The sequence below is a fragment of the Chiloscyllium punctatum genome, chromosome 9, assembly GCF_047496795.1.
Source record: "Chiloscyllium punctatum isolate Juve2018m chromosome 9, sChiPun1.3, whole genome shotgun sequence".
NCBI classification, from domain to species: domain Eukaryota; kingdom Metazoa; phylum Chordata; class Chondrichthyes; order Orectolobiformes; family Hemiscylliidae; genus Chiloscyllium; species Chiloscyllium punctatum.
This window is the reverse complement of record NC_092747.1, coordinates 73,991,405-74,018,834: the sequence shown is the minus strand read 5'-3', so window position 1 is coordinate 74,018,834 and position 27,430 is coordinate 73,991,405. Positions and strand designations below refer to the sequence as shown.

General features: G+C 40.1%; 1 protein-coding gene across 2 annotated transcripts in view; it reads left to right on the top strand.

Moving 5' to 3' along the window:
- Window positions 1–25,837, top strand: part of LOC140481012 (high affinity choline transporter 1-like) — a 56,363-nt gene extending 30,526 nt beyond the window's left edge. For both annotated transcript variants that reach the window (XM_072576621.1, XM_072576622.1), the window contains exons 6-9: window positions 4,934–5,077; window positions 13,552–13,705; window positions 19,388–19,605; window positions 24,986–25,837. In XM_072576621.1, the coding sequence (XP_072432722.1) occupies window positions 4,934–5,077; window positions 13,552–13,705; window positions 19,388–19,605; window positions 24,986–25,486 (1,017 nt within the window). In that variant the 3' untranslated portion in view covers window positions 25,487–25,837. The remainder of the gene's footprint in view (window positions 1–4,933; window positions 5,078–13,551; window positions 13,706–19,387; window positions 19,606–24,985) is intronic.
- Window positions 25,838–27,430: the final 1,593 nt, after the last annotated feature.

Here is a 27,430-nt window from a genome sequence, read left to right as displayed (position 1 = left end):
ATTTTAAAACAACCATGTTAAAAGCTCTTTTTATTTGTATTTGATCAGACAAGGGAGTATCCTACTTGTACTTCCTTATTACTTTTTCTGTCATCTCCATATGCTTCATATAGTGCAGAGCCCAAAACTACATATAATACCCTAGCTGTCCTCTTGCTAAGGTTTCGTACAATTAAATCTTGAATCTTATATTGTATATTCTTGCAACAAAGCCCAATTTTACATTTTTAAATGTAAAATTTAAGGTTTTGCTTTAAAATTCTGTGAATATGAACCCCCATAATGTTCTACACTTCTAAATAACCCACATTTTCAACTAAGTATAATTCCCAGCCTGTATTTTATCAATTAAAATGCACCGTTTCAAATTTTTAAAGTTTGAACGTTTTACTTTTTTCCCCATTCCATCATTTTATCATAATACCCTGGCAACTTCCCTTGTTTCCCATAATTATATACCAACAATTATTTTAGCAATATCTATTCTCTCTCGCAAGAGTTTGTGTAATGAAATGCATAGCATCCAGATGATCTGGGTTCAAGTCCAACTTCATGCCTTGTTGGCCACAGAAGGCCATCCATAATGTGACTAAGCACGATGATTATCAACCTGTAATTCCTCCCAAAGTGCCCATGATAGGCAGTGAAAATAAGAAAGTCTCCTGGCAACCATGTTGGATTTCGAGTGACACCACTCATGCCATAGCCTCTGGCAGCAGGCTAGCAACCTCTGGCAGGAGAAACTAGTCATGGAAACAGACAGAAGCAAGTGCTTCATCTGTCTCATGTCACTAGAGATGGCAGAGAATGAAGGAAAAAGATGCCTTCAATCCCTATATCTAAAACATTGATATTCATAATTGAACATCAACAGTCTCAGAACTGAATAGGGACACTATTACCCACCTCCAAACATTTTAACAAAACTTCCCTTCGTTCCTACTCTTTCCTCCTTTGTTTTTAATCTGAAGTTCGACACTTTCGTAGATTCCATGCTTCAATAGTTTGCAGGAATTTTGCATATTAGGAAAGCTATGGAACATTTTAAAATGTTCAAAGTGTGATTAGAATACAACACAAGTTGACAATTACAGAAGCTTTCAAAGTGAAGAGCATCCAACTCTAACACGATTAAAGCGGTAATGTGTTACGTAAACATCATATTCAGACTTGAGAATATAGGTATTACCATGCAATCACAATACAATGTGTCAGTGCAGGTTTGGAGGGCCGAAGGGCCTGTTCCTGTGCTGTATTGCTCTTTGTTCTTTGTTCAAAGCAAGACTGCCTACAATTACGGACTAATAGCTACCTATTTCAACAAAACATTTGAACACATGACACGAGGAATAATATGCTGAGGCAAATCGAATAGGCCACATGGTACTATTTCCATATTAACACCATAAAAAGTCTAATAAATTCTCAAATTCCTACAACCACTTTTCTCAACAGAAAAAAATTCTGCTGTTTTGAAAACCTCGATCAAAACTCCACCATCCAGCATTGATTTAGTTGCAAAACTCTTTCCAAAATGATAAGCTTAAGAGAAGATCTCACATTCTCTCCGGTTTTGTTAAAATAACAAGTTCTCTTTCAAGTATGCTTTTACAATTAATCTAATAATGTTATATTTGGTAAGATTACAATTTTGCAGTTAACAATGATTTTCAGCAATCAGCTAAAACATAACTTAAGGAACCCATTAACAGGGATGTTGCCTCACTAATTTACTTTGAATGCCATTTAGAGATTCTGCAGAAGCAGTTAAAAAGTAACCCATTGTTTTAGCAGCCTGCCGACTTTGGGATGCCTTTACTAACCTTCACTCACTACTTAAAAAAAAATCACTTCAAGGAGTGGTCTTCAGGATTTGAAGACGAGGGGGACCCACTACTCCAAGAGACTGCAGGTCTGTACATAGAGTGAAATGAAATGCATGACCACCAGATGTGTGCAAGTAGGTTTCACCAGAGATCAAGGTTATGGAATAGCTTGGATTATCAAAGAAAGAACAACATGTGTTACATAAACTCCTAACACTCTTTATAAAGGAGAAAATAAGAGTTAGATCCCAGGAGAGCTCAGAAACCCCAAATTGGCAAGCTGTAGTATTTTGTAGCATGGGGCAGGTCAGTGCAAACAGATCAAGCCATAATGGCCCATAAAAACTTGAAGCTTTCCTCCTGGCCCCACAGACTTTGTGATCACAATCTGTAGACATCTAAAGTCAATGTGTAACTGTGGGTCCACTATAGAATGCTTTTGCAGAAGTGCAGTGGGGACAGTGTAAAACTGTGCTTAGCAACTATGTTTAACACCATTTATAAATGGGCTAATTTTCTCACTTAAACACCAGATCACAACACCAAAATCATTGGAGCATGATTGACAAGAAATGTTGAAAGATTTGTTTTAAATTTAGTTATTAGAGTTTTATAAAAAGACATCTCACTTGGTTGGACCTACATGCATCTCTGGAGTCAAAGCTATATGGTTGACTCTCAACTGTCCTCTGAAATGGCCTAGGAAGCCACTTACTTGTCTCAATCACTGAAAAGTCTCAACAAAGAAATGAAACTTGATGGACAGCTGGCATTGACTTAAGCAGTGAAAAAGAAAATGGCAAAAAGAGCTGTGTCAACCTGCAAAGTTCTCCTTGCTAGTATCTGTGATAGATGTCTCACAGACTAGTCAAGCACAGCCTGACATAGTCATACTCATGGAATTATACCTTATAGATAATGTTCTAGATACCACCAACCATCCCTGGATATGATATGTTCCACTGGCAAGACAGACCCAGCAAACATGACAGCACAGTGGTATACAGTTGGAAAGGTGTTATTCTGGAAGTCCTCAACGTTGGCTCCAGACCCCTTGAGGTCTCATGCCTTCAAGTTAAACATGGGCAAGGGAACCTTCTGTAAGTTGTCATCTTCCCTCAACTGATGAATCAGTATTCCTCCATAATTAACACCACTTGGAGGAAGCACTGAGGGTGACAAGGATGCAAAAGTAATCTGGGTGGGGGATTTCAATGTCCATCACCAGAGTGGCTCAGTATCAGCACTACTGATTGAGCTGGTTGGGTCCTAAAGTACATAGCTCTTAAGCTGGATCCGCAGCAGCTTGTGAGTGAACCAACAAGTGGGAAAAATGTACTCAGCCTCATCCTTACCAATCTGCCAGCTGCAGATGCATCTGGTTTTAACAGTCTTGGTAAGGATGACCACTGCATATTCCGTGTGGAGACAAAGTCTCACCTTCACATTGAGAATACCCTCCATTATGTTGTGTGGTACTATCACTGTGCTAAATAAGACAGACTTCAAACAGATCTAGCAACTCAAGACTGGGCATTCATAAGTTGTCGTGGCATTCACCAGCAGCAGAATGGTACTCTAGCACAATCTGGAACCTCATGACCAGGCATATCTCCCACTCAACCATTACCATCATGCCAGGAGATCAGCCCTGGTTCAATGAAGAGTTCAGGGGGGCATGTGAGGAGCAGCACCAGACAAACCTAAAAATGAGGTGTCAACCTGGGAAACTACCAAACATGGCTACATGCATGCCAAACAGCATAAGTAGCAGGTGAGAGACAGAGCTAAGCATATAACTACCACCAAATCAGATCTAAGCTCTGCAATCCTGCCACATCCTGTCGCGAATGGTAATGGATAAATAAACAACTCACTCCACAATTATTCCCATCCTCAATGATAGATGAGTTCAATACATCAGTGCAAAGATAAAGTTGAAGCGTTTGCAGCAATCTCAGCCAGAAGCATTGAGTGGATGATCCAACATGACTTCCTCCAGTGGACCATTACAGATACCAGTTTTCAGCCAATTCGATTTGCCTCACAGGATAACAAAATACAGTTGGAAGCACTGGATGATGAAAAGCCAAGGCCCTTGACAATATACTGGCAATAATACTGAAGGCTTGTTCTCCAGAACTTGCCATTCCCCTAGCCAAGCTCTTCCAGTATGATTACAACACTAGTATCAACCTGACAATATGGAGAATTGCCTAGGTATTTCCTGTACACAAAAAGCAGGACAAATCCAACCCAACCAATTATCACCCCATTAAATCTCCTTACTGTTTTCAGTAAAGTGATGGAAGATGCCATCAACAGTGCTATCAAGCAACATCTTCTCGGCAATTGCTCATTGATGCCCAGTTTGGGTTCTATCAGAGCCGCCTAGCTCTGGGATGTAATTCATCTGGGCCAGGGAATTTGTCTGTTTTAAGCCTGACAGAGTCTCTAATATTTTCCCATTTTCTCTATCAAACTGCAAGTTCCTTTTTCTGAATTCCATACATACATTGTCCTTTTCCAGAGTGAAGACCAAAGAGAGGTACTCTTCTACCACTCTTCTAATACCCTGCAGATTCACACATAAGCATTCAGTCCCTCCACCACTGATGCTCAGTAGCAGCAATGTGTTGATATCTGCAAGATACACTGCATCTGACAAAGGAACAGTACTACATCAGCTTGTGATTTCAAATAAACTGTTGGACTATAACCTGGCTTTTGACTTGGTCCACCCTAGTGTAACCTCAAATAGCTAGTCCCAAATTCCTGCATATGGCACATATCCTTCTGAACCTTTCCTATTCATGTACCTCCCTGCCCCCAGTCCCTTTCAAATCTTTCTCCTCTCATCTTAAAGATATGCTCCCTAATTTTGTACAGCCCCACCCTAGGGAAAAGGCCCTTGCTATTCATCTTATCTTTGCCCTCACGATTTTTTTAACCTTTATAAGTTCACCCCTCAACCTCCTATGCTGCTGTGAAAAATCCTATGGCTGTTTGATGATAGAATAATACATTAAAAAGTGTGTTAATGGTAACTTGTGATTATGTGTACTATGCAAAACTTAAAATTATGCTTTCTTGTTTTCCTTAACTAGTGGCTTTGTGTGCCTTTCACCATTAAAAATCCAGCAGTTGTAGACATCAAATATACAATGGTAAATGAACATTACCAGAGCCCATGGATTGGTAAAATAGAAGTGAAGCAGATTGGCCGATGGATCGATGATTTACTTTATATGGTAAGAACTCTTGTGACGATGCTGCTGCATTAACAGGGTTATGCTGTCCTTGGCTATTGTTTTCAGAGAAGTCATAAAAGCAGTGATTCTGAGAAGTCTACATTTGAAGGGTTTTTGGGGGAAGTTTGAGTATAGCTAACAGATACTGCCTCAAGTTTTCAAGTTTTAAAAAAAGTGTACAATGAAAGGGGAGTGGCCAATTCTCCCAGCTCAGCTTCTCTCTGGCTTGGTTTGGTTTTTAGCAGTCTGGCTATTCATTGAAAGCAATCAGTCAAATTTGAGATTAAGCTGGCCCAAGAAACAGTTACATGGAAAAAGGTGTTCCATGCTGAATCTCTCTGTTAACTTCTCTCTCTCTTGTAAGATTCCTTTTTTTGCCAGGGGGATTTTAAGGGGATAGTTGTAAGTGTTTGGAACATAGAGTCATAGAGTCATAGCGATGTACAGCATAGAAACAGACCCTTCGGTCCAACCCATCCATGTCGACCAGATATCCCAACCCAATCTACTCCCACCTACCAGCATCCGGCCAATATCCCTCCAAACCCTTCCTATTCATATACCCATCCAAATGCCTCTTAAATGTTGCAATTGTACCAGCCTTCACCACTTCATCTGGCAGCTCATTCCATACACGTACTACCCTCTGCGTGAAAAGGTCTCTTTTATATCTTTCCCCTCTCACCCTAAACCTATGCCCTCTAGTTCTGGACTCCCCGACCCCAGGGAAAAGATTTTGTTTATTTATCCTATCCATGCCCATCATAGTTTTGTAAACCTCTATAAGGTCGCCCCTCAGCCTCCAAGGCTCCAAGGAAAACAGCCCCAGCCTGTTCAGCCTCTCCCTGTAGCTCAAATCCTCCAACCCTGGCAACATCCTTGTAAATCTTTTCTGAACCCTTTCAAGTTTCACAACATCTTTCCAATAGGAAGGAGACCAGAATTGCATGCAATATTCCAACAGTGGCCTGACCAATGACCTGTACAGCCGCAACATGACCTCCCAACTCCTGTACTCAATACTCTGACCAATAAAGGAAAGCATACCAACCGCCTTCTTCACTATCTTATCTACCTGCAACTCCACTTTCAAGGAGCTATGAACCTGCACTCCAAGGTCTCTTTGTTCAGCAGTACTCCCTAGGACCTTACCATTAAGTGTATAAGTCCTGCTAAGATTTGCTTTCCCAAAATGCAGCATCTCACATTTATCTGAATTAAACTCCATCTGTCACTTCTCAGCCCATTGGCCCATCTGGTCCAGATCCTGTTGTAATCTGAGGTAACCCTCTTCACTGTCCACTACATTTCCAATTTGGTGTCATCTGCAAACTTATCAACTGTACCTCTCATGCTCGCATCCAAATTATTTATGTAAATGATAAAAAGTAGATGGCCTAGCACCAATCGTTGTGGCACTCCACCGGTCACAGGCCTCCAGTCTGAAAAACAACCCTCCACCACCACCCTCTGTCTTCTACCTTTGAACCAGTTCTGTATCCAAATGGCTAGTTCTCCCTGTATTCCATGAGATCTAACCTTGCTAATCAGTTTCCCATGGGGAACCTTGTTGAACGCCTTACTGAAGTCCATATAGATCACATCTACTGTTCTGCCTCATCAATCTTCTTTGCTACTTCCTCAAAAAACTCAATCAGGTTTGTGAGACATCATTTCCCACACACAAAGCCATGTTGACTATCCCAAATCAGTCCTTGCCTTTCCAAATACGTGTATATCCTGACCCTCAGGATTCCCTCCAACAACTTGCCCACCACCGAGGTCAGGCTCACTGGTCTATAATTCCCTGGCTTGTCTTCACCGCCCTTCTTAAACAGTGGCACCATGTTTGCCAACCTCCAGTCTTCTGGCACCTCACCTGTGACTGCAGCATCATTAAGTTGGGATGATCTGTTGGGTTTTTGTTTAGGTTAAATTATTCTATGTTCTGTTCTCTTTTGTTTGTATTTTATTCAGTAATCTTGTAAATAAATTCTGTTTTGTTTTAAACTAACTAGTTTGACCATCCACATCACTCCTGGAATATCTGCTTTACACCTCTTTACAACTAGCAAAGTTAAGGTCTGGGCTACTTTGTTGAAATGTTTCGAGGGGGTCTGGACTGGTCCATAACAGACTGGGAGTCTTTGTGGGATTTGTTCTATAGTTCCAAATTGGGATTAGAGTTGTTGGACTCAAAGGTGGTGTTAGGTGTTAGTGTCTTTTGTTCTGGGTGTTGAATTCAGTTATTTAAAACAGTATTTGGGATACCAATGGCTCTTTCAGTCAACAAGAGTTTTCTGGGGATGGAAGAAGTGACTTTAGGGGTTTTGCAAAAGGTGAATAAGGCCAAACTGTACGGAAAGGAAAGATAATTACAGCAATAGCTCAGCATTTAAATTTGCTGGAAACGCCATCAGAATCTTTTGAGATGGCTGAAGTTCAATTGAAGATGAAGCACCTTGAGTTAGAGGCAAAAGACAAGAAAAGCGCTACAGAAATTAAACAATTTGAATTATGGTTAAAAGCAGAGGAAAGAGAGAGAGAAGAGAGAGAAAGAGTGAGAGAAGGAGGGCGAGAAGAGAGAGAAAAACAGAGAGAGGAAAGGAAGCCAGAGAGGGAGTTTTAACTTCAGAAGTTGGTACTTAGGTAGGAGTTTAAAAATTCACTTCCTGAAATAATGAGAACTAGTGAAAGAGCAGAGAGTTAAAACAGCAAGATGAGCAGCTGAAATGGTTGATGATTATGAGTTGGTTCATAAATCAAAGTTTGGCTTCCAAAATCAATTTCAGTCCATGAAGGACGGAAGTTGTGGAAAAGAGAAATCCTTATATGAAAAGGGAAAGGTAGATCTTGGTGAAGATCACAGAGCGAACTTACAACAGGGTAAAAAGGAAACTCTTAAAGGGGAAAAAGAAGCTCTGGTATTTTCACTGCAATAAAGTAGGCCACATGAAATCACAATGTTGGTGGGTTAGGAAAAGTACTGGGAAGCCAGATGTAGGAAAATAGGATAAACCAGTCAGTTTTGTTGGAGTGGTAACAGAAAGCACATTGGAGGTTAGAAAGCTGAACCAGAATGTACAACCTGGTCGGAGGTTGGTTAAGGAAGAAGTGTTAGATCTTCTTAAACTATGTACCTATACAAAGGTAGAGTTTACTCGCATAGGCTAGGAGTGGCACGTTATAATATTAAGAGATACAGGATCCTCTCAATCTGTGATGTTGAAAGATGAGGAATTATGTTTTTGGGCATGAAGTTAGAGGACCACTAAAATTGATTAAGGGGAAATTGGAGAGTCAGAATTCAGAAACCACATATTTGGATTATGTGCCAAATTTTAGAGAATGATTAAATAGAGCGGAGGAGTTGGGTAGACAGCATTTAAAAGTTCACAGCCTACAATGAAACAGGAAGCAAATTAAAAAATCAAAAACACACAATTTTGCTATCGGGGATAAGGTTTTACTTCCAGTGAGAGGTGAACCTTTAAAAGCATAGTTTAGTGGACTTTATCAAGTCAAAAGAAAATTGAGTAAGGTCAACTATTTGATAAGGACTCGAGACAGAAAGAAATCTCAGAGTGTGTCATGTGAATATGCTCAAAAGGTATTTTGACAGGGAAGAAAAGCGAAAGAGATTATGCTGTTGGTTGCAACACAGAAGGGAGAATCAAGTTCAGAGGATTCTGAATTGAGCATTCCTCAAATTAAATTGGACAATGAGGAAGTTGTCAAAAATTGGGATAAATTATTGAGCTACCTTCCAGAGAAAAATCAAAATGACCTGAAAGAATTATTACTATCACATGGGAGGTATGCAGAAATAAGCGGGGTAATACTAACCTAAATATGCATGATGTAGGTATAGGAGATGCTGTTCTGATTAAGCAATATTCTTATAGGCATAATCCTCGAATGTTGGCACAGGTTTAAAAGGAGATTAAACACATCCTCCAAGATGACATAATTGAAGTGAGTTACAGTGATTAAAGCTCACCCATAGTAATGGTGCAAAAACCAAATGGTATCCAATGGTTATGTATGGACTATCGCAAAGTCAACACATTTACAAAGACTGATGCCTATCCAATTCTATGTTTGGAAGACTGTGTTGAAAAGATGGGACAAGCGGCTTATAGTTTGAAGTTGGACTTGAAGTTTGGACCTTTGTCCAAAAGAACAAAGACATTTCGGCTTGCGAAACACCAAATGGACTGTATCAGTTTAAAGTCATGCCTTTTGGTATGAAAAGTGCGCCAGCCACATTTCAAAGACTAACCAATAAGATCATTGCCAGATTACCCAGTTGTGTCCTATATATTAGTGATTGTTAGTCACACATGGAATGAACATTTGCAACATTTATCAGACTTGTTCAATCAACTTTGGAAGGCAGGCTTGGTGATAAGCCTGGTTAAAAGTGAATTTGCCAAAGCCCAAGTCACCTTCCTGGGCCATGTTATTGAACATGGACAAATGGCTCTATGAAATGCAAAAACAAAGGTAATTGGGGAGTTTCCCATGTCATCGATGAAAAGAGCAGTACTACGTTTCCAGGGATTGAGTGGATTTTATTGGAGACTTGTACCAATGTTACCAATGCTCCACTCACTGAATTGCTAAAGAAAGGCAAGAGGTTTCAGTGGACAGCGGACTGTCAGAAGGCATTTGGCAGCCTGAAAGCTGTGTTAACCACTGCTCCCGTATTAGACACACCCAATCACACAAAGCCATTCAAGGTGGCTATCAATGCAAGTGACGTGAGTATCGGTGCTGTGCACTTGCTGGAAGATGACGTGAAGATGCATGGGTATTTACCCAGGAAATTGAACATTCATCAGCAGAAATATTCGACAGTTGAGAAGGAGACTTTGAGTTTGCTGTTGCCATTACAACATTTCAATGGTTATGTCACCAATAATATACTTGAAATGATATATATATAGATACGCTGATCATAATCCTTTGAAGTTTGTGGAAAAATTTGAGGACAAAAATTCCAGACTTTTTAAATGGAGCTTGTTGTTGTAGCCATTCAATTTTAAAATTGTGCAAGGGGCAGAATGAGAAAACATGATTGCCGACATATTGTCAAGACTTGAATGAGAAACAGAGGCATTCGGTGGCAGGAGTAAAACAGACTGAAACAGAATATAGTACTTCATATTTGCATGATTATTGTCAACGTATATGTGTGTTCGAGAGTACTAACAATTTAAGATTAAGGGGTTTTAAAATAAAGCCATCTTTGGATATCAATTTTTTTTTTAAGGGGGCAAGGTATGACGATGCTGCTCCGTTAATAAGATTATGCTCTTCATGGCTTTTCCTTCAGAGAGATCATAACTGTGATTCTGAAAAGTCTAAGTTTAAAGGGTTTTAGGGCCAGTTTGATTATAGCAAACAGATACTGCCTCAGAGAAAACACTTGCAAGTTTTAAAAAAAATTTGTACAATGAAAGGGGAGTGGCCAGTTTTCCTAGTTCAGCTTTTCTCTGGTTTAATTAAGTTTTAGCACTCTGGCTGTTCATTGATAGCTGTCAATCAGTTTTGTCATAGTCATAGAGTCATAGAGATGTGCAACACGGAAACAGACCTTTCGGTCCAACTTGAACATGCCGACCAGATATCCCAACCCAATCTAGTCCCACCTGCCAGCACCCGGCCCATATCCCTCCAAACCCTTTCTGTTTAATTAGCCAGCCAGATGCCTTTTAAATGTTTCAATTGTACTAGGCTCTACCACTTCCTCTGGCAGCTCATTCTAGATACGTACCACCCCCTGCATGAAAACATTGCCCCTTAGGTTTTTTTATATCTTTCCCCTCTCACCCTAAACCTATGCCCTCTAGTTCTTGTCAAATGCTTTACTGAAGTCCACAGAGATCACATCTACTGCTCTACCCTCATCAATCCTCTTTGTTACTTCTTCAAAAAACTCATTCAAGTTTGTGAGACATAATTTCCCATGCACAAAGCCATGCTGACAATCCCTAATCAGTCCCTACCTTTCCAAATACACGTACATTCTGTTCCTCAGGATTCCCTCCAATAACTTATGCACCACCGACGTCAGGCTCACCGATCTGTAGTTCCCTGGCTTGTCCTTACCACCTCTCCTAAACAGTGGCATGACATTAGCCAACTTCCAGTCTTCTGGCACCTCACCTGTGACTATCAGTGATACAAGTATTTCAGCAAAAGGCCCAGCTTCTCTAGCTTCCCACAGAGTTCTAGGGTACACCTGATCAGGTCCTGGGGATTTATCCACTTTTATGCATTTCAAGACATCCAGCACTTCCTCCTCTATAATATGGACATTTTTCAAGATGTCAACATCTATTTCCACACATTCTATTTCTTACATGTCCTTTTCCACAGTAAACACCGATGCAAAATACTCATTTAGTATCTCCCCTATCTCCTGCAGCTCCACACAAAGGCTGCCTTACTGATCTTTGAGAGGCCCTATTCTCTCCCTAGTTATCCTTTTGTCCTTAATGTATTTGTAAAAGCCCTTTAGATTCTCCTTAACTCTATTTGCCAAAACTATCTCATGTCCCTTTTTTGCCCTCCTGATTTCCCTGTTAAGTATATTCCTACTGCTTTTATACTCAATCTATCCTGTCTATACCTGACATATGCTTCCTTCTTTTTCTTAACCAACCCCTCAAAATCTTTAGTCTTCCAGCGCTCTCTATCCCTCCCAGTCTTTCCTTTTACCCTAACAGGAATATACTGTCTCTGGATTCTCATTATCTCATTTCTGAAGGCTTTCCATTTTCCAGGTGTCCCTTTACCTGCGAACATCTGTGCCCAATCAGCTTTTGAAAATTCTTGCCTAATACCATTTAAATTAGCCTTCCTCCAATTTAGAGCTCCAACTTTTAGATATGGTCTATCTTTTTCTATTGAAGATCTAGACCCCTCCAAAGGGGTCTCTTGTTTGGAGATCGGTCAAAAGAATCACCAGGAGTATGGTCGGTTAAAAGCAAGGTTGCCAGTTTAATAAATTAAGGCAGCCTGGCGCAGATTTGTCCAGCAACACAGAGGTTGAAAGCTTTTGTATTTTGTGGAGAAATGGCGCAATTACATTTGAAAATTACACATTACTTATATGTTTTTTAAGAGACAGTACAGCCTTAATTACAAAAAAAACCAATCAAATATAATAACGTGACATGATTGACAGCAGGCTAATCCAATGATATTCCCTGGGAAAGGGGTCTTAATTACATAAATCGTCATGTCATGGTATCAGTTCAAGGTTAGTTCAAGCACCAAATCATATGAATCATCTTATGATTCATATTATGAAAACTCCATTGTTTTCTCTTATCTCTAAATACAACCAAATTAGCAAAGCATCAGTTCAACTTCACAGAGTCAAATCATTACTTGCAGCCATTTTGTTGTGTTATTTTAAATTGAAAAGCCATTTTGTGGTTAATAAAAATCTACATCTTGTTGCTTTGACAACAGCCTAAATTCAAATTTTAGATCCTCACCATCACTATTTTAAAACTGATAGAATTATGGTCACTGGCCCCAAAGTGCTCCCCCACTGACACCTCAGTCACCTGCCCTGCCTTATTTCACAGAAGCAGGTCAAGTTTTGCACTGTCTCTTGTAGGTACATCCACATACTGAAATCAGAACATTTTCTTGTAACTGCTTACCAAATTCCAAAGTTTAAGCTGGTCCAAGAAACAGCTACATGGAAGAAATTCCATACTGAATTTCTCTCTGCCATCTCTCTCTCTCCTGTAAGACCCTGTGTTGATTTTATCTTTTTTTGCCAGTGGCTTCTTGTCACAAGTATTTGGAACCGTATCATTAAGTTGGGCTACTCTGTTGGGTTTTCAGATAATCTATGTTCTGTTCTTTTTAGTTTGTGTTTAATTCAGTAATCTTGTAAATAAATTTTGTTTTGTTTAAAACTAAGTTGTTTGATCAGCTTTATCAGTCCTGGAATATCTACTAATCACCTGCTTAAAACAACCAGCAAAGTTAAGGTCCGGGCTACTTTCTTGAAATATTTTGAGAGGGTCTGGCCTGCTCCATAACTGTCTGTACAAATCAAATATTTGTATTGAAGGTCTTCTCCACATTCCATAATTGAAAATGTTCAAACTTTTGAGCTAAAGTGTGTTACAATGGCAAACAATGTGTTCAGGCCATAATCAGATCATTCATGATTTTACTGAATGACAGAGCGGGATCAAAGAGCCAAATGACCTACTCCTGCTCCTAATTTATATATTAGTATGTAACAATCATGGATGTAAAGCATTTATACAAAACATTGACAGAGAAGAGATGGCGTTGTTACATTTGTCAGGTTCATCTGGAATTTAAATTTGCTCATTGGTAATTGTCTTATGTTTGAGACATAATAATTGCTAAATAATTGAATTCCTCTTTGTCTTTAATTTGTTCTAAAATGTGAGCTTGTCTTCAATTTCTTTCAGAGTCTGGGAGGTATTCCTTGGCAAGTATATTTTCAGAGGGTTCTTGCTGCTTCATCAGTTTCTCAAGCACAAAAAACTTCTTATGTTGCTGGTGTTCTCTGCTTCATTTTATCTTTACCTTCCATCATTATTGGTGCCGTTGCAGTTTCTACAGGTATGAAATATAATCCATGATATTATATAGTTATATAAGTACTGGCATAAGATATATAAGTATCTGCACAAGATATGAATTATGATGGTGTTGTTGTGGGGAAAATCACCAGCCTCGGAGTAAGAGTCAGGGTTCAATGAGAGAGTTGATTGTACAAGGAAATACCAGAGCTCTGGGGAAAGAAAGACACCATCAGCAGAGTGGTCAGCTGTGAGTCTTCTCTCAACCCAGAGCAGATGTCAAGATACTTTCATACATTTTGTGATATAATCAGTCAGTGATGAGGTTATTGTCTCTGTAACGTAGTTTGGTTGTTGTAAACTTTGCAGAATCGTTGATAGTTTCAATGCAGTCATTGTCAGTTCCAGCGCTGCCTTTGTTCATTTCAGCACGGTCATTGTCAGTTTCAGTGCAGACATTGTCAGTTTCATTGTCTGGATGAAAGTCCATTACTGCAGTAATGGGTACTAATCACTCTTCCTGAGAAGGATGATTATTGCACTCCTGGCTATTAGCACTTTGTATTGAGTCCATATCAAACAGTTAGCAATTCTATCAAAAGTGTTGGCTGTACCCAGACACCTCAGTGGGCAGTAGATTAGATTCCCTACAGTGTGGAAACAGGCCCTTTGGCCCAACAAGTCCACACTGACCCTCCAAAGAGTAACCCACCCAAACACATTTCCCTCTGACTAATGCATCTAAAACTATGGGCAATTTAAAATGGTCAATTCACCTGGCCTGTGCATCTTTGGACTGTGGGAGGAAACCAGAGCACCCGGAGGAAACCCACGCAGACACTGGGAGAATGTGCAAACTCCACACAGAAAGTCATCCAAGGCTGGAATCAAACCTGGTGCTGTGAGGCAGCAGTGCTAACCACTGAGCCGCCGTGCCACCCAGTATACGCTACTTATGTGTATTCTCTCTCCCATCCACCTTAAACTAATCAACTAGGTTGTGAGTGCCTTGTGCTGGCATTTTGATGGCCCCAGGCAGTATCTGTGTCTCTCTGCATATTGTGGTCCAGCTGACATCTTATGTGTCCGTGTGTCTAGTGTTACCCTGCCCCGTGCCATCTACCACTTCAATGCATAGCTGAGACTATCACTTTAAATAAAGGTCAACCTTTTCCATAATGGCCGATGAGTCAAAGGCACAAGTCCATTGAAGAACATCACCTATAAGTAAATCGCCATCCTTTTGCTCTTCTTCCTCCACTACTGGCCTACTGGACTCGGAGGAGAGAATTTAAGTCTGTAGTACCTCCAGATATGGCAGCTTCTTGAAGGATAAACAAACAATTTACTTTCATTTAACTTCAGTCAGTGTGTTGAACTATAACAAATTATTACCAAACAATTCTGAGTTTCTGAAGACCATTTTAACAACAGCATAAGAATTTTCAGGATCCAACACATATAATTTCATTCCCATCAATTCATGGAAGGCAGTTCCAGTCTATTCTATCCTTTCATGAATTGTTTCTCTTGTTTGTAAGTTGGAAGGTGTTCTAAAGTATGGATTGTCTAACATGCTGGAAGGTTCAAGTGCTTTTGTTCTGATGTACATCATGTGATCCTCAAAGAGGAAATAGCTCTGTAAGTGATTGTTGGGGCTGCATGGGAGAAACCTGAAGGAAGTAACCAGAGCCAACTGGAGGGAAATAGCAAGGGTGATCTTGTCTCCAGGTCAGTATCAGAAAAATTCAAAAATCTGAAAAAGGGGTGCTAAGGAAATAACTGTTACCATCACCTGTTCATTTGGGTATTATGGATCCTCTAAGTTAGTCTGAGCTATCTATAGTAGTTATATAGGCAGTTAATTTTATAAGGGTAGAGTTCAGTCCTTTGAGATCATAAGAATGGATTTGAAAGAGGACAGCTTTCTCATCTTCAATTGCTTGAAATCAGGTTACAAGTAACTCATTATTTTCAGAAGCTAGTAGGAACCATTCGATTAGTTCATCTTTGATCAATGGAAATTTTGAAGGTGGGCCAAGTGCCAGTAGCATAGCCAACTGAAATGCTGTATTTGTCTGTCCAGACAGCATTGCATGTAAGATCTCTTGCTGAGGAGAATTTCAGTTTAGCATTGTTGCAAGCATGATATGTTAGGGAGATATAATGATAGATCATTGTTTTAATCAAGTAGAATGTATCTCTATTCATCTACTTCTGGATTTCTCTCACAGTCAGGTTAAATTGAGGATCATATTCCACCCAGCGTTGAAAGCATTGGTTAGACTTCAGATCTTGGTCCTATGTCTCTCTCCCCAGAATTGGCATTCAAGCCTTCCTGGTCCAATGTCCTGCTCCAGAGTTTTCCCCACCAGATTAGAGACCAATATTATCAATCAGGCTGAATTTCAGGTTTAGAACATGTCAAAAATTAAAGCTGAATACTAAGGAGTTTAAATTCCAAAGCATGCAGGGATGCCAGGTTTACAGAGCTTTCTGTCTAAAACTCCATAACTTTTGTGTAATGCCCATATTTGCATTCAAAATAAAGTGCACTTATTACATGTAAAGGTGAATTTTGGTCAAGCAAATCTTTAACTATCCTTTCTGTATAGACCTGAGACTGGACAACCGCATTGTAAAATAATTGCAAAGTCCCTACAAACCTTCTTCTGATGTAAAGGCTTTGCTCTTTCTGGTGATAGTCATTTGAACATCTAAGATATGGAATCATTTTCTATTTAGGAAATTCAATTGGTTCTTAGTAAAATCTGGATCCCATTTATTGCTTCTGAACTCTTAGAAACCCATGATCCTTTCATGCTACTTCTTGACTCTAGCCTTATCATGGTCCTCATAAAATGGATGCCGGTTCATACACCAGTTGGTCTGTGAGCAGTTGTCAGCTCTCACGGGCAGAATATACACCTGAGTTAGAGCAATGCAGGAATTAAATCATCTCAGGAGTGCTGGGAGTACCACTGGCAGAATCTCTGCTAACAATTAGGAACAGTATCAGAGCCTACAGATATGGAGTTAGTGCAGGTGCCAATAGACTTCATAGTGAATGATGAGCCTTTGTAACACTCAAGTTAAATTTTGTCCAATTTCATAAAAGAGTGCCACTTTAATTGAATTGTTTGGCCAGACTACACATCTGTGTATAGAGGCTGGCATGTGGTCACCATAATTTCCTTTGTGTAGTATAAAAGGAATCCTGAAGCCTTTGCTCATACACTAACAAGAATTGTCTGGGGTAGGGGATGATTGTGAATAGTTCTCTTCCTTTAATTTTGCCATTGTCTTCAGTTATTCCCCTTTGATCACAAGATCTAACTTCATCATTGCAGGAAGTGAAACCTTTGTGTTGAAGGCAATGCTATCCAGTCCATTCTTTGCTGTGGGTGAGGTTTACAAATTTGCAGGTGACCGTAAAGCTCTTCAAACTGTCACTATTTAAATTTTCCTTGAAGTCTCATGGAAGTGAATTGATGTGACCAAAATATATAGTCAAATCTGTGATTTAGCGAAGATAAGCAGTAAATATAACAGTTGTGCCAGGACGAAGTCACAATGGCTCAGGTTAACCCAAGTGCAATGGGCAAGGAAATCTTAGGGATTTTTAATATGAAATAATCTCCTTATCCCCTGCTCCCCCCCCCCCCCCCCCGCCCACCCTCACCCCCAACCTCCCCCCACACCTAATTTATTAGCTTTGCTGCTGAACTATAGATGTTTGGTCCACCTCCCAAGCTGTAATTGAATTGGGCTGAAAGCTGAAGGAGGCGGCTGCCAATCCATCTCTAGTGAATTTACGACATTCACAACTTTTGTAAGAAGCATGTAAACACTCATTCAAAAGATACATTTATTTTTAAATCCAAAAAGATGTGGGTGTCCTTATTCATGGGTCAGTAAAAAGCTAGCATATAGAAGCAACAATCAGTAAGTCAGATAAATGGTGTGTTGGCCTTCACCACAGGGGATTTGAGTATAGATGTAATGTTGGTTTGTTGCAATTGCATTGAGCCTTGGTAAGATCACATCTGGAGTATTGTGTACATTTTTGGTTTCTGTATCTGAAAAAGAACATAGTTACCATAGAAGTGCACAAATGTTTGCCTGACTAATTACTGGATGAAGCATTTGTCTTATGAGGAGAGATTGAGAAATTTGGGTCTCAGAGTTTTGAAGAATGAGATTTGGTCTCATTTGAAACTTTCAAAATGTGGGCTTGATGGGGTGGATGTCAAATGGATGATTTCTCTGGTTGGTAAGTTTAGATAGGGGAAGAGTATAGGCCAGAATGCTGTGCTGGAAAAGCACAGCCAGTCAGGCAGCATCTGAGGAGCAGGAGAATTGACGTTTCGGGCATAAGCCCTTCATCAGGAATGAGGCTTATACGTCGGGGCTGAGAGATAAATGGGAGAGGAGGTGAGGTTGGTGGAGGCAGCTGAGAAAGTGATAGGTGGATGAAGGTGAGGGAGAAGGTGACAGGTCAGAGGGGACAGTGATGGATGGGTCCAGAGGCTGGTGCCGAGTTGGAGGCTTGGGACTGGGGTAATGTGGGGGAAGGGGAAATGAGGAAGCTGTTGAAATCCACATTTATCCTGTGTGGTTGCCAAGACGGAATATGAGGTGTTCCTCCTCCAGGCATCAGGTGGTAATGGATTTGGCGGTGGAGGAGGCCCAGGACCTGCTTGTCCTTGAAAGAGTGGGAGGGCAAGGCCCAGGACCTGCATATTCTTGATGGAGTGGGAAGATATGCTTGATCTCTTTCTTATTCATGGAGCAGTGGAGGCTCAATTGGGTAGAGAATTCCAAAGATTCACTACTTTAAGTGAAGGAACCTCTCACCTCAATCTTAAATTGCCTACACTCTTCTAGGAGAAAGTGAGGACTGCAGATGCTGGAGACCAGAGTTGTCTCTGATCCAGACCCTTAATATAAGGCTAGAAACAATTTTTGATCATTTTAACAGAAAGAGAACATTTAATAATGTTGGACAATAGCAGGTGGAGATCCTAACCTATTTCTCTTACTGCCCAATTATGCCCAAGGTAGAAAGGCCTATGGAAGCAGCTTCCATGCTGATAATTGTTACCCACTTAAGGGTATGATCTTGCTGCCATTGGCATTCATCCAAAGGCTGCAAGTCACTCACAGGGTCGGATGCTATAAAGTAAACTCTGTCAGGTTTGCTTGCTGGCTTCCAGAAAGGATCCTTTGTGTCTATTCAATGAATCAGGGATTGTAAAGGAGTTGGGCCCTGGTGAAGCCATCTGTCTGACCTTGATGCTAACCATTCCTATCCCTGGTGACCCCACGTATGAACCCCTTCCCATCATCATTCACCTGTGCCTGGTTCCATGTGATACTGGCAGCAGACAATGTCTCTCCTAATGGAGCCATCAATCTAAGATTGCTGCTCTCAGATTGGCCAGCAGCTGAACAGATGGGAACTTAAACATCCAAAGTCCATATTCTTGGGGAAAGCCCAATCTGCCCAGTTAAATAGTGGAGCTTACATTTGGCAGGCCTTTATTAAATACTACCCTATAATGTGTGATAATCCTGAACAAACACCTCTTCCAACCCTTAAAACATAGTGCATTGGCGTTTTTGTACAAGTGAAGTAAAATTCATTATTTTCAGGTTTCATGATATCACATGAGGTAACTGATAAAAACTGTTTTAAATGCAAATATCTAATTTCTTCCAGATTGGAATCAGACAAGCTATGGTTTGCCAACTCCAAACGAAAGACAGGAAGCTAGCATGATATTACCAATTGTCCTTCAATATCTGTGCCCTATTTACATTTCCATATTGGGAATTGGTGCCATTGCAGCAGCAGTTATGTCATCAGCAGATTCATCACTTTTATCAGCAAGTTCAATGTTTGCACGTAATCTCTACAAGACTATTATTAGGAAAAAGGTGAGCATCAGTTTGAACTATTTAGAAAATGAATAGACAATAGAGGTTACTTATTACAACAACACTCGTAAGGGGCATTGGGTGGAACATAATGGGCTGACAATGTATGAACAGAAAATCTGATACAGCAGACCCATGTTATACAAGTGCTATTTGGCATACTATTGCTTAAGTAACCATTGTTATGAAAATCAAAATGTAAGATTTCTGCTTCACTTATCTGGAAAGATTATGCTAATAGAAAGGTAAAACATATCAATGTCAGTATCAGAAATAGCAGAACAACTTTGGATTTAGGTTGCTGACTCCTACATTCTGTTCAGGTATATAGTTCTGAGAAGATTGTAATTGTGTATTGCGCCAGCAATTATTGGAAATGACTTTTGTTAACTACGACATGTGAAAAGGAATTTGTCTGGAAGGGGCGGCAAATGTACTTCTTAAAAATACTCATCTTCATACAAAGCAAATTGGCAATTAATTAGAAAAGCTTTCATGATCCTAACGTTATACTTAATATAAGCTATAGAAAAGAAGGGTAATTATTCCATGACACCCATTAGCTACATCCTTTGCCCCCACCCTGGTTAACCTGACATACTGTGCATCACTGAAGTGAATCCTAGCAATATCTGAAGGCTTTTAAAAAATCTTTTTGGGGTTGGTGTGGTATATGCAGTGAGAAAAAGGAAAGATTTGCATTTAAATCATGCGTTTCACAGCCACAAACTGTCCCAGCATTTTATTGCCGATGAAAATCTTTTGAAGTGTAGTCACTATTTTAATGTGAGAAATGTGGGAGCCGATTTACGTGCAACACACTCCAATAAATAGCAAAATAATGATGACCAAGGAATCACTTCTACACATTGAACATATTGCTCAAGATAAGGGGATAACTCCTTTCCTCAACTCTTCTTTAATACAGTGTCATTGGAGTATTCAAAATTACCCAATATAGCAAATTTTAACATCCAATCTGAAAAGGCAGGGCCTCTGACAGTACCAAGGGGGTGCTGCACTGAGTAGTACTGGACTTGCAGCCTAGAATTTAATCTCTTTGGAGTGCAACTTGAATTCACAACATTCAAGTGCATCAAGTGCGCAACTCAGTGCACAAATGAACCACAACTCAGAGCAATTGTCATAGAACCTGACAACATTATTTTTCTGAAAACTAATTACTAATTACTCAGTCTGACTGAAAATATGATGCTGAGTGCTTGATATATCTGAACTGGAATCCAGAGCATCACTGGATACTAACTGTGCCCCAGTGTAGCATTGAATACAAAGGGTTTGGAGAACATTACAAACTCTCATCTGAATTCAAGTACTTAAATATTTAATTAATTTAACTTTAATTAGCAATAGTGACTACAATATAGTACAGTTCAAAATTGTTCTGGACAAGGGAAAAGATGGCCTGCAAAAGACATTTTTGTACTGGGGGTAGGCAGATTTTATCAAAATATAACAGGATCTGGCCACAGTAGATAGGGGACAGCTCCTTCCAGGTATATCTACAACAGAGAAATGGGGGCATTTATGAAGGAACTAGGGAAAGTACAGTTCCAACATATATCATTTAGAGGGAAATGTAGGAGCAATACGTTCCAACTCTTACCTTTGAACAGTGGACCCAACACCGTTCCCTATGGCACATCAATGGTCACAGCCTCCAATCTGAAAAACAACACCCTGTTGTGTTTTCTACCATCAAGCCAATTTTATATTCAGTTGGCTAGCTGTCCCTAGATCCCTAGGTGAGATTTAACCTTACTCAATAAACTACCATGCGATTCCTTGTCAATGGCCTTGCTAAAGTCCATGTAAACAACGCCTACCACACTGCCTTCACCTACATTCTTGGTTACCCTTCAAAGAACGCAAGCAAATTTGTGAGACATGATTTTCCCAGCACAAAGCCTTACTGACTATCCCAAATGGGTCCTTGCCTCTCCAATTGCCTGTAGATCCTGACTCTCAGAATCCCCTCTAACAACTTACCAACCATAAATTTAAGACTCACAGGCCCATAGTTCCCAGGAATTTCATTGCAGCCTTTCTAAAGTAATGGTACAACATTAGCCACTTTCCAATCTTCAGGCACTTCAGCCATGGCTGTTGATGATACAAATATGTCAGCTAGTTGTCCCACAATTTCCTCCCGAGCCTCCCACTAAGTCCTGGGACACACTTCATTCAATCCCTGGGATTTGTCTACCTTAATGTGTTTTAAGCACCTCCTCTTCTGTAATGTGGACACTCTTCAAGACATCACTATCTATTTCCCCATGTTCCCTAGTATCCATATCTTTCCTGACCGTAAATACTGATGAGAAATATTCATTTAGAATCTCAGCCATCTCTGTGGCTCCGCATGTAGATGACCTTGTTGATCTTTAAAAGGCCCTATTCTTACCTGAATTATTCTTTTATCCCTAATGTACATGTAGAATCTCTTTGGATTCTCCTTTACCTTATCTTCCAATGCCATCGCATATCCTCTTTCAGCCCTCCTAATTTCTTTCTTAAGTGGACTCCGATACCCTCTCTGCTCCTCAGAAAATTCGCTTGATCCCACCTGCCTATACATGTTATATGCCACCTTCATTTTCAAGACCAGGGCCTCAATGACTCTAGCCATCCAGGATCCCCAACCCCTGCCAGAGTTACCTTTCACTCTAACAGGAACATGCTGACCCTGAACCTTCATTAACTCCCTTTTGAAAGCCTCCCATTTGCCAGACGCCCCTTTGCCTGCAAACCGCCACCCCCAATCAAGTTTTGAAAATTCTTTGCTAAGATCATCAAAATTGGACTATTCCAATTTACAACTTTAACTTGTGGACCAGATATATCCTTTATCATAGCTTTTTAAAACTAATGGAATTATTGTCATTGGTCCCAAAGTACCCTCCCCCCCCCCCCCCACTTCTGTCACATACTCTACAGTATTCCCACAGGAGGTCAAGTTTTTGCCCCTTCTTGAGTAAGGCCATCTACACACTGTATGAAGTTCTTTCTGAACACATTTAATAACTCTCTCCATCTATGCCATTAACATATGGCAGTCCCAATCAATGTCAGGAAAGTTAAAATCTCCTATTATTAAAACTCTATTATTTTTAGAGCTGTCTATGATCTCCTTACATATTTGCTCCTCAATCCCCTGCTGACTTTTAGGAGGCCGAAAATACAATGCTATCAAAGTAATCTTCTCCATTTTATTTCTCAATTCTACCCATATAGACCCAGTGAACAAATCCTCAAGAATGTCTTCTCTTGTACTGTCGTGATATTTTCCCTAATCAAAAATGCAATTCCCCGTCCTCTCTTGCCTCCTCTTCTATCTTTCCTATCGCATCTGTACCCTGCAACATTGAACTGCCAGTCTTGTCCTTCCCTCAGTCATGTTTCTGTAATAGTTATAAAATCTCAGTCCCATGCACCCATCTATGCCCCAAGTTAATTTGCCTTACCTGTCAGACCTCTTCGACTGTATTGAAATAAATGCAGTTTAATTCAGACTTTCCTTGTTTCCTGTCATACCCTTGCTTGCCCTGTCTAGTACTCGGATTACCAAACTGCCTTTACTATTTAACTTGCTATCATTAATCTCTGCACTGTCCTCAACTTTCTCTTATGTCTCCCTATTCCTTTGGATCCCATCCCCCCGCCACACTAGTTTAAATTCTCCCAAGGTCTCTAGCAAATATCCCCACCAGGATAATGGTACAGCTCCAGTTCAGATGCAACCCGTCCTTCTTGTACAGATCACCTCTGCCCCAAAAGAGATCCCAATAATCCAAGTTGCTGAATCCCTGCTCCCCCCACCAACTCTCAAGCCAATTATTCATCTGCCAAATCCTCCTGTTCCTACTCTTGCTAACACATGGTACCAGAAGTAATCTATAAATTAATACCCTTGAGATCCTGCCTTTTAAAATTCTACCTAACTTCCTATAATCACTCTTGAGGACCTCATCCCTTTTCTCCTTCCTATATTATTGGTACCAATACATACAACAACATCTGAATGCTCACCCTCCCCCTTAAGAACTTCATGCAACCACTTAGAGATATCCTTGACCCTGGCACCAGGGAGCCAACACACCATTCTGGAGTGTCAATTGCAGCTACAGAAATGCTTGACTTTGTCCTGACTAGCGAGTCCTCTGCTACTAACATTCGCTTTGATCTTGCCTGACCCTGCCCTACAGCAGAGCCAGTCCTGGTTGACAGGCATGCCTGCTGCTGTTAAACTCCCTTGACAGGCTATCCCCCCAACAGTCTCCAAAACAGTATACCTGTTGGAGGGGAAAATAGCCACAAGAGATTCCTACACTACCTGCCTACCTCTCCTTGTGGTTACCTATCTACCTGACTGCAGTGTGACCACATCACTGTAAATAGTGCCTATCACTCTCTCTATCCCTCTGTATGCCCCTAGTGTTTAACTGCATCTCCAACTCCACAATGCAACCTGTGGGAGCTGCAGACAGCCACACCTCCTGTAGACATAATCATCAGGAACATCAGACTGCTCCCTTTTCTCCCACATTTGGTAGAAAGAGCACACCACTGCCCTAACTCCCATCTCTACTCTTTTATGGTAAGACAAAGGACAGAATCTTACCTTATCCTTACCTCACCAAGACCCACACTTAAACCTGTAGCAACACTTCAACCACAAAGCAGCCCATCTCAAAATGGCCACTCTGCCAGAGCTTGCTTCCCTTTTGTTTGTTCCTAGACAGTCGCTGATGACTGAACTACCTCCTCCCAGAATCCTCCTCAGTTGCTTCTCAGCTGTGCTCTCTGTTCATAACCATCATTAGAGTCTTAAATCCAGATTTTTCTTGAGTTCATGTTCCACCACCTGCCATGATGAGATTTGGCCCCCAGGCCTCCAGAACATTGCCTGAGTGTCTGGATTAATAATCCAGTGATAATACTATTAGGCTATTGGCTCCCTGTTTTCAAAGTTAATTAGGAATGAGCAGTAATAAGCATAGACTTTCTGGTGCTGCCCATGTTCTAAGAGTAAATATAACATTGTGTAGTAGAAAGATCTCATTCTAACATGTTATTTGATTATTCTAATTGTGTTGCCCCTATTTGAGCTCATTTTCTTTTATTCCCAGCTGTTATCATGTACAATGTTCCTTTACTGAAATAACAGGAAGCTGTCACTACAATGCTTACACTGGCCACAGATTGATGGCTCCTTCTCATTGCCTTCCCTGCAGGGAAGCATTCTGTGGCTGAGAAACGGAGACGAATTGCCATGAATCATACTCAGCATACTGAAGTTAAATGATAAGAGCAAAATGTTGTCATAGTTTACTAATCAAGCAAATTATTTAATCTACAGGCTGCTGAGAAGGAGGTGATATGGGTTATGCGAACCGCAGTGGTTCTATTTGGAGCTGCAGCTACAACATTGGCTCTTCTAACAAACTCGATTTATGGTCTGTGGTTCCTGAGTTCAGAATTAGTGTATGCCATATTGTTTCCACAATTTGTCTGCGCCCTCTTCATTCCAAACACAAATACATATGGATCAGCTGCAGGATATTTTGTTGGGTTAACCTTGAGACTATTAGCTGGCGAGCCATTCCTTCAAATTCCACCTCTAATTCAATATCCAGGCATTTCCTTTGAGAATGGCACCTATCAGCAACTCTTTCCATTTAAAACTCTCACAATGTTGCTGTCCTTAACTTCAATTATCATGTTCTCACATCTGGCCTCATTTGTATTTAGGAGAAAGCTTCTACCTATAAAATATGATATTTTTAAAATTATTGATAAAATTCAGGAATTGCCTACAACATCAGAAGAGCAGATTACTTTGAGATTGCAACAATCATGAACTGGAGTATGACAAGAACCACATGTGACAATTGCTATTTTAATGTTCATAAGTTCTTTAAATCACCATTTTCAGTAAAACTGTTGAGAATTTATAATGTGCCTCGCTTAGCCACTTGAGTGGCTTCCAATCCCCATTGTGTGGAAACAGGATTTCAGATGCTCATCCATTGAAGTTATGATGAAAAGATATAAGCTGAAGAAATTGACATTTTTTTCAGATATTCACAATAACTACAACCACTTTATGTTGAAATATGATTTTTAAAAATTGTTATTATAGAGAGACTGAGGTTTTTGTCTCTAGCCATGTACAAATACTGGATCATTGACCTTCTGATCAGAATATAAGATGGAGATCTATATTAGCTGAAAATGTGTTGCAGGAAAAGCGCAGCAGGTCAGGCAGCATCCAAGAAACAGGAGAATCGACGTCAGGAGAGAAGAAGGGCTGAAGAAGGGCTGATGCCCGAAACATCGATTCTCCTGATCCTTGGATGCTGCCTGACCTGCTGCGCTTTTCCAGCAACACATTTTCAGCTCTGATCTCCAGCATCTGCAGTCCTCACTTTCTCCTCGGAGATCTATATTACTTTGGGAATTAGAGGGTATTAACTTCTGTTTGTCCTGCATACTATTTCAAAATATTCATGTTAAACCGAGCATAGATTTTCTAACCCAAAATAATTCAAGTCACATAAGCATCAGTTGTAAACATATGGAACTAATTCTGACTTCATTAAGAAACAATTGGAACAGATTTAGACTGTATTCATGGATACAAAAGTCAAAATGACCCCAAATGTATTAAGGAAATGTGTAAAAAGATTCACTTGGACAGTATTGATTACACTCCTTATTTATTTTAAACTGTCACTTCAGAATTTTTCCTCTCTGTCAAATCAATGGGTTTCTCAGCAGCAATCTCCATAATTGAATTGTTTACAAGGAAGAATGTCAGATAAAGCAGACAGCACCATGTGTGTTCCATGTTCTCCCAACAACACACTCACATGCATATATAAATAGAGGATATTTTCATCTCAAGGGGCCCATGACACTAGACCTGAATAAGACATAAATAATATTGTTGCAAAGTCGAAAGCATGTAAGGTCACTTTAGGCTAGAAAGTGCTTTTCTGAATTTAATATATAGCCACAGCTGCCAGCTAAAGGTTGAGCTGTTACAAATGTAACAATTGGCTGTTAAATGGATACCTGAGTTTTGGTTGTTGTTTTGACAACAGTTCAAACTTAATCAATTAGTTTAAATTAATCCCAGGATACTAGAAGCTAAAGGATTCAGAATTTTATTGTTTTGATGCCTGAAAACCAATCTAATGATAAGAATTTAATGTGTCATAGGCGGTATACAAACTCAATATTTTGAAAATTAGAAGGAGTGCAACTGCCGGTGAACAGTGAGCAACAGCTGTAGAGCTGGAAAGCTGGAAAGCTAACTGCCCATCTAACATTTGCTCTCAAAGAAATTAGAAGACACTCTATCAAAGGTACCTTTGCATGTAAAACATACTCACAATAAAAAAGAAAGAAGACAACCCAGAGACATCAGCAACCAGACAATTGAAGACAGTGGAGACGACTGAGACTGTGTGGTCTTGAAATTAAGTGAATTTAATAAGTGTGTTATTGGAACAGCTTTATTTTAATAGAGTTGGGGTCAGATGGTGACTAGTTAAGAGAAAGGGGGTTTGGATTTATGAATAGTTGTTGCTTAGTGTTCACTATTAGAGTTAAGAAAATAAATTGTTTTCTTTCTTTAAAGAGTGGAATTTGGGAGTTATCTGTCACTCATATTTTAACAGATTATGAGGCGAGGTGAGCTTTTCTGGGTGTTTGGTTTAATTAACAGAGGGGTTTGATCTCTGCATTGTAACACTGAAATAAGAGATAAATAATGCATTTCTGGATCTCAGCATCTCGC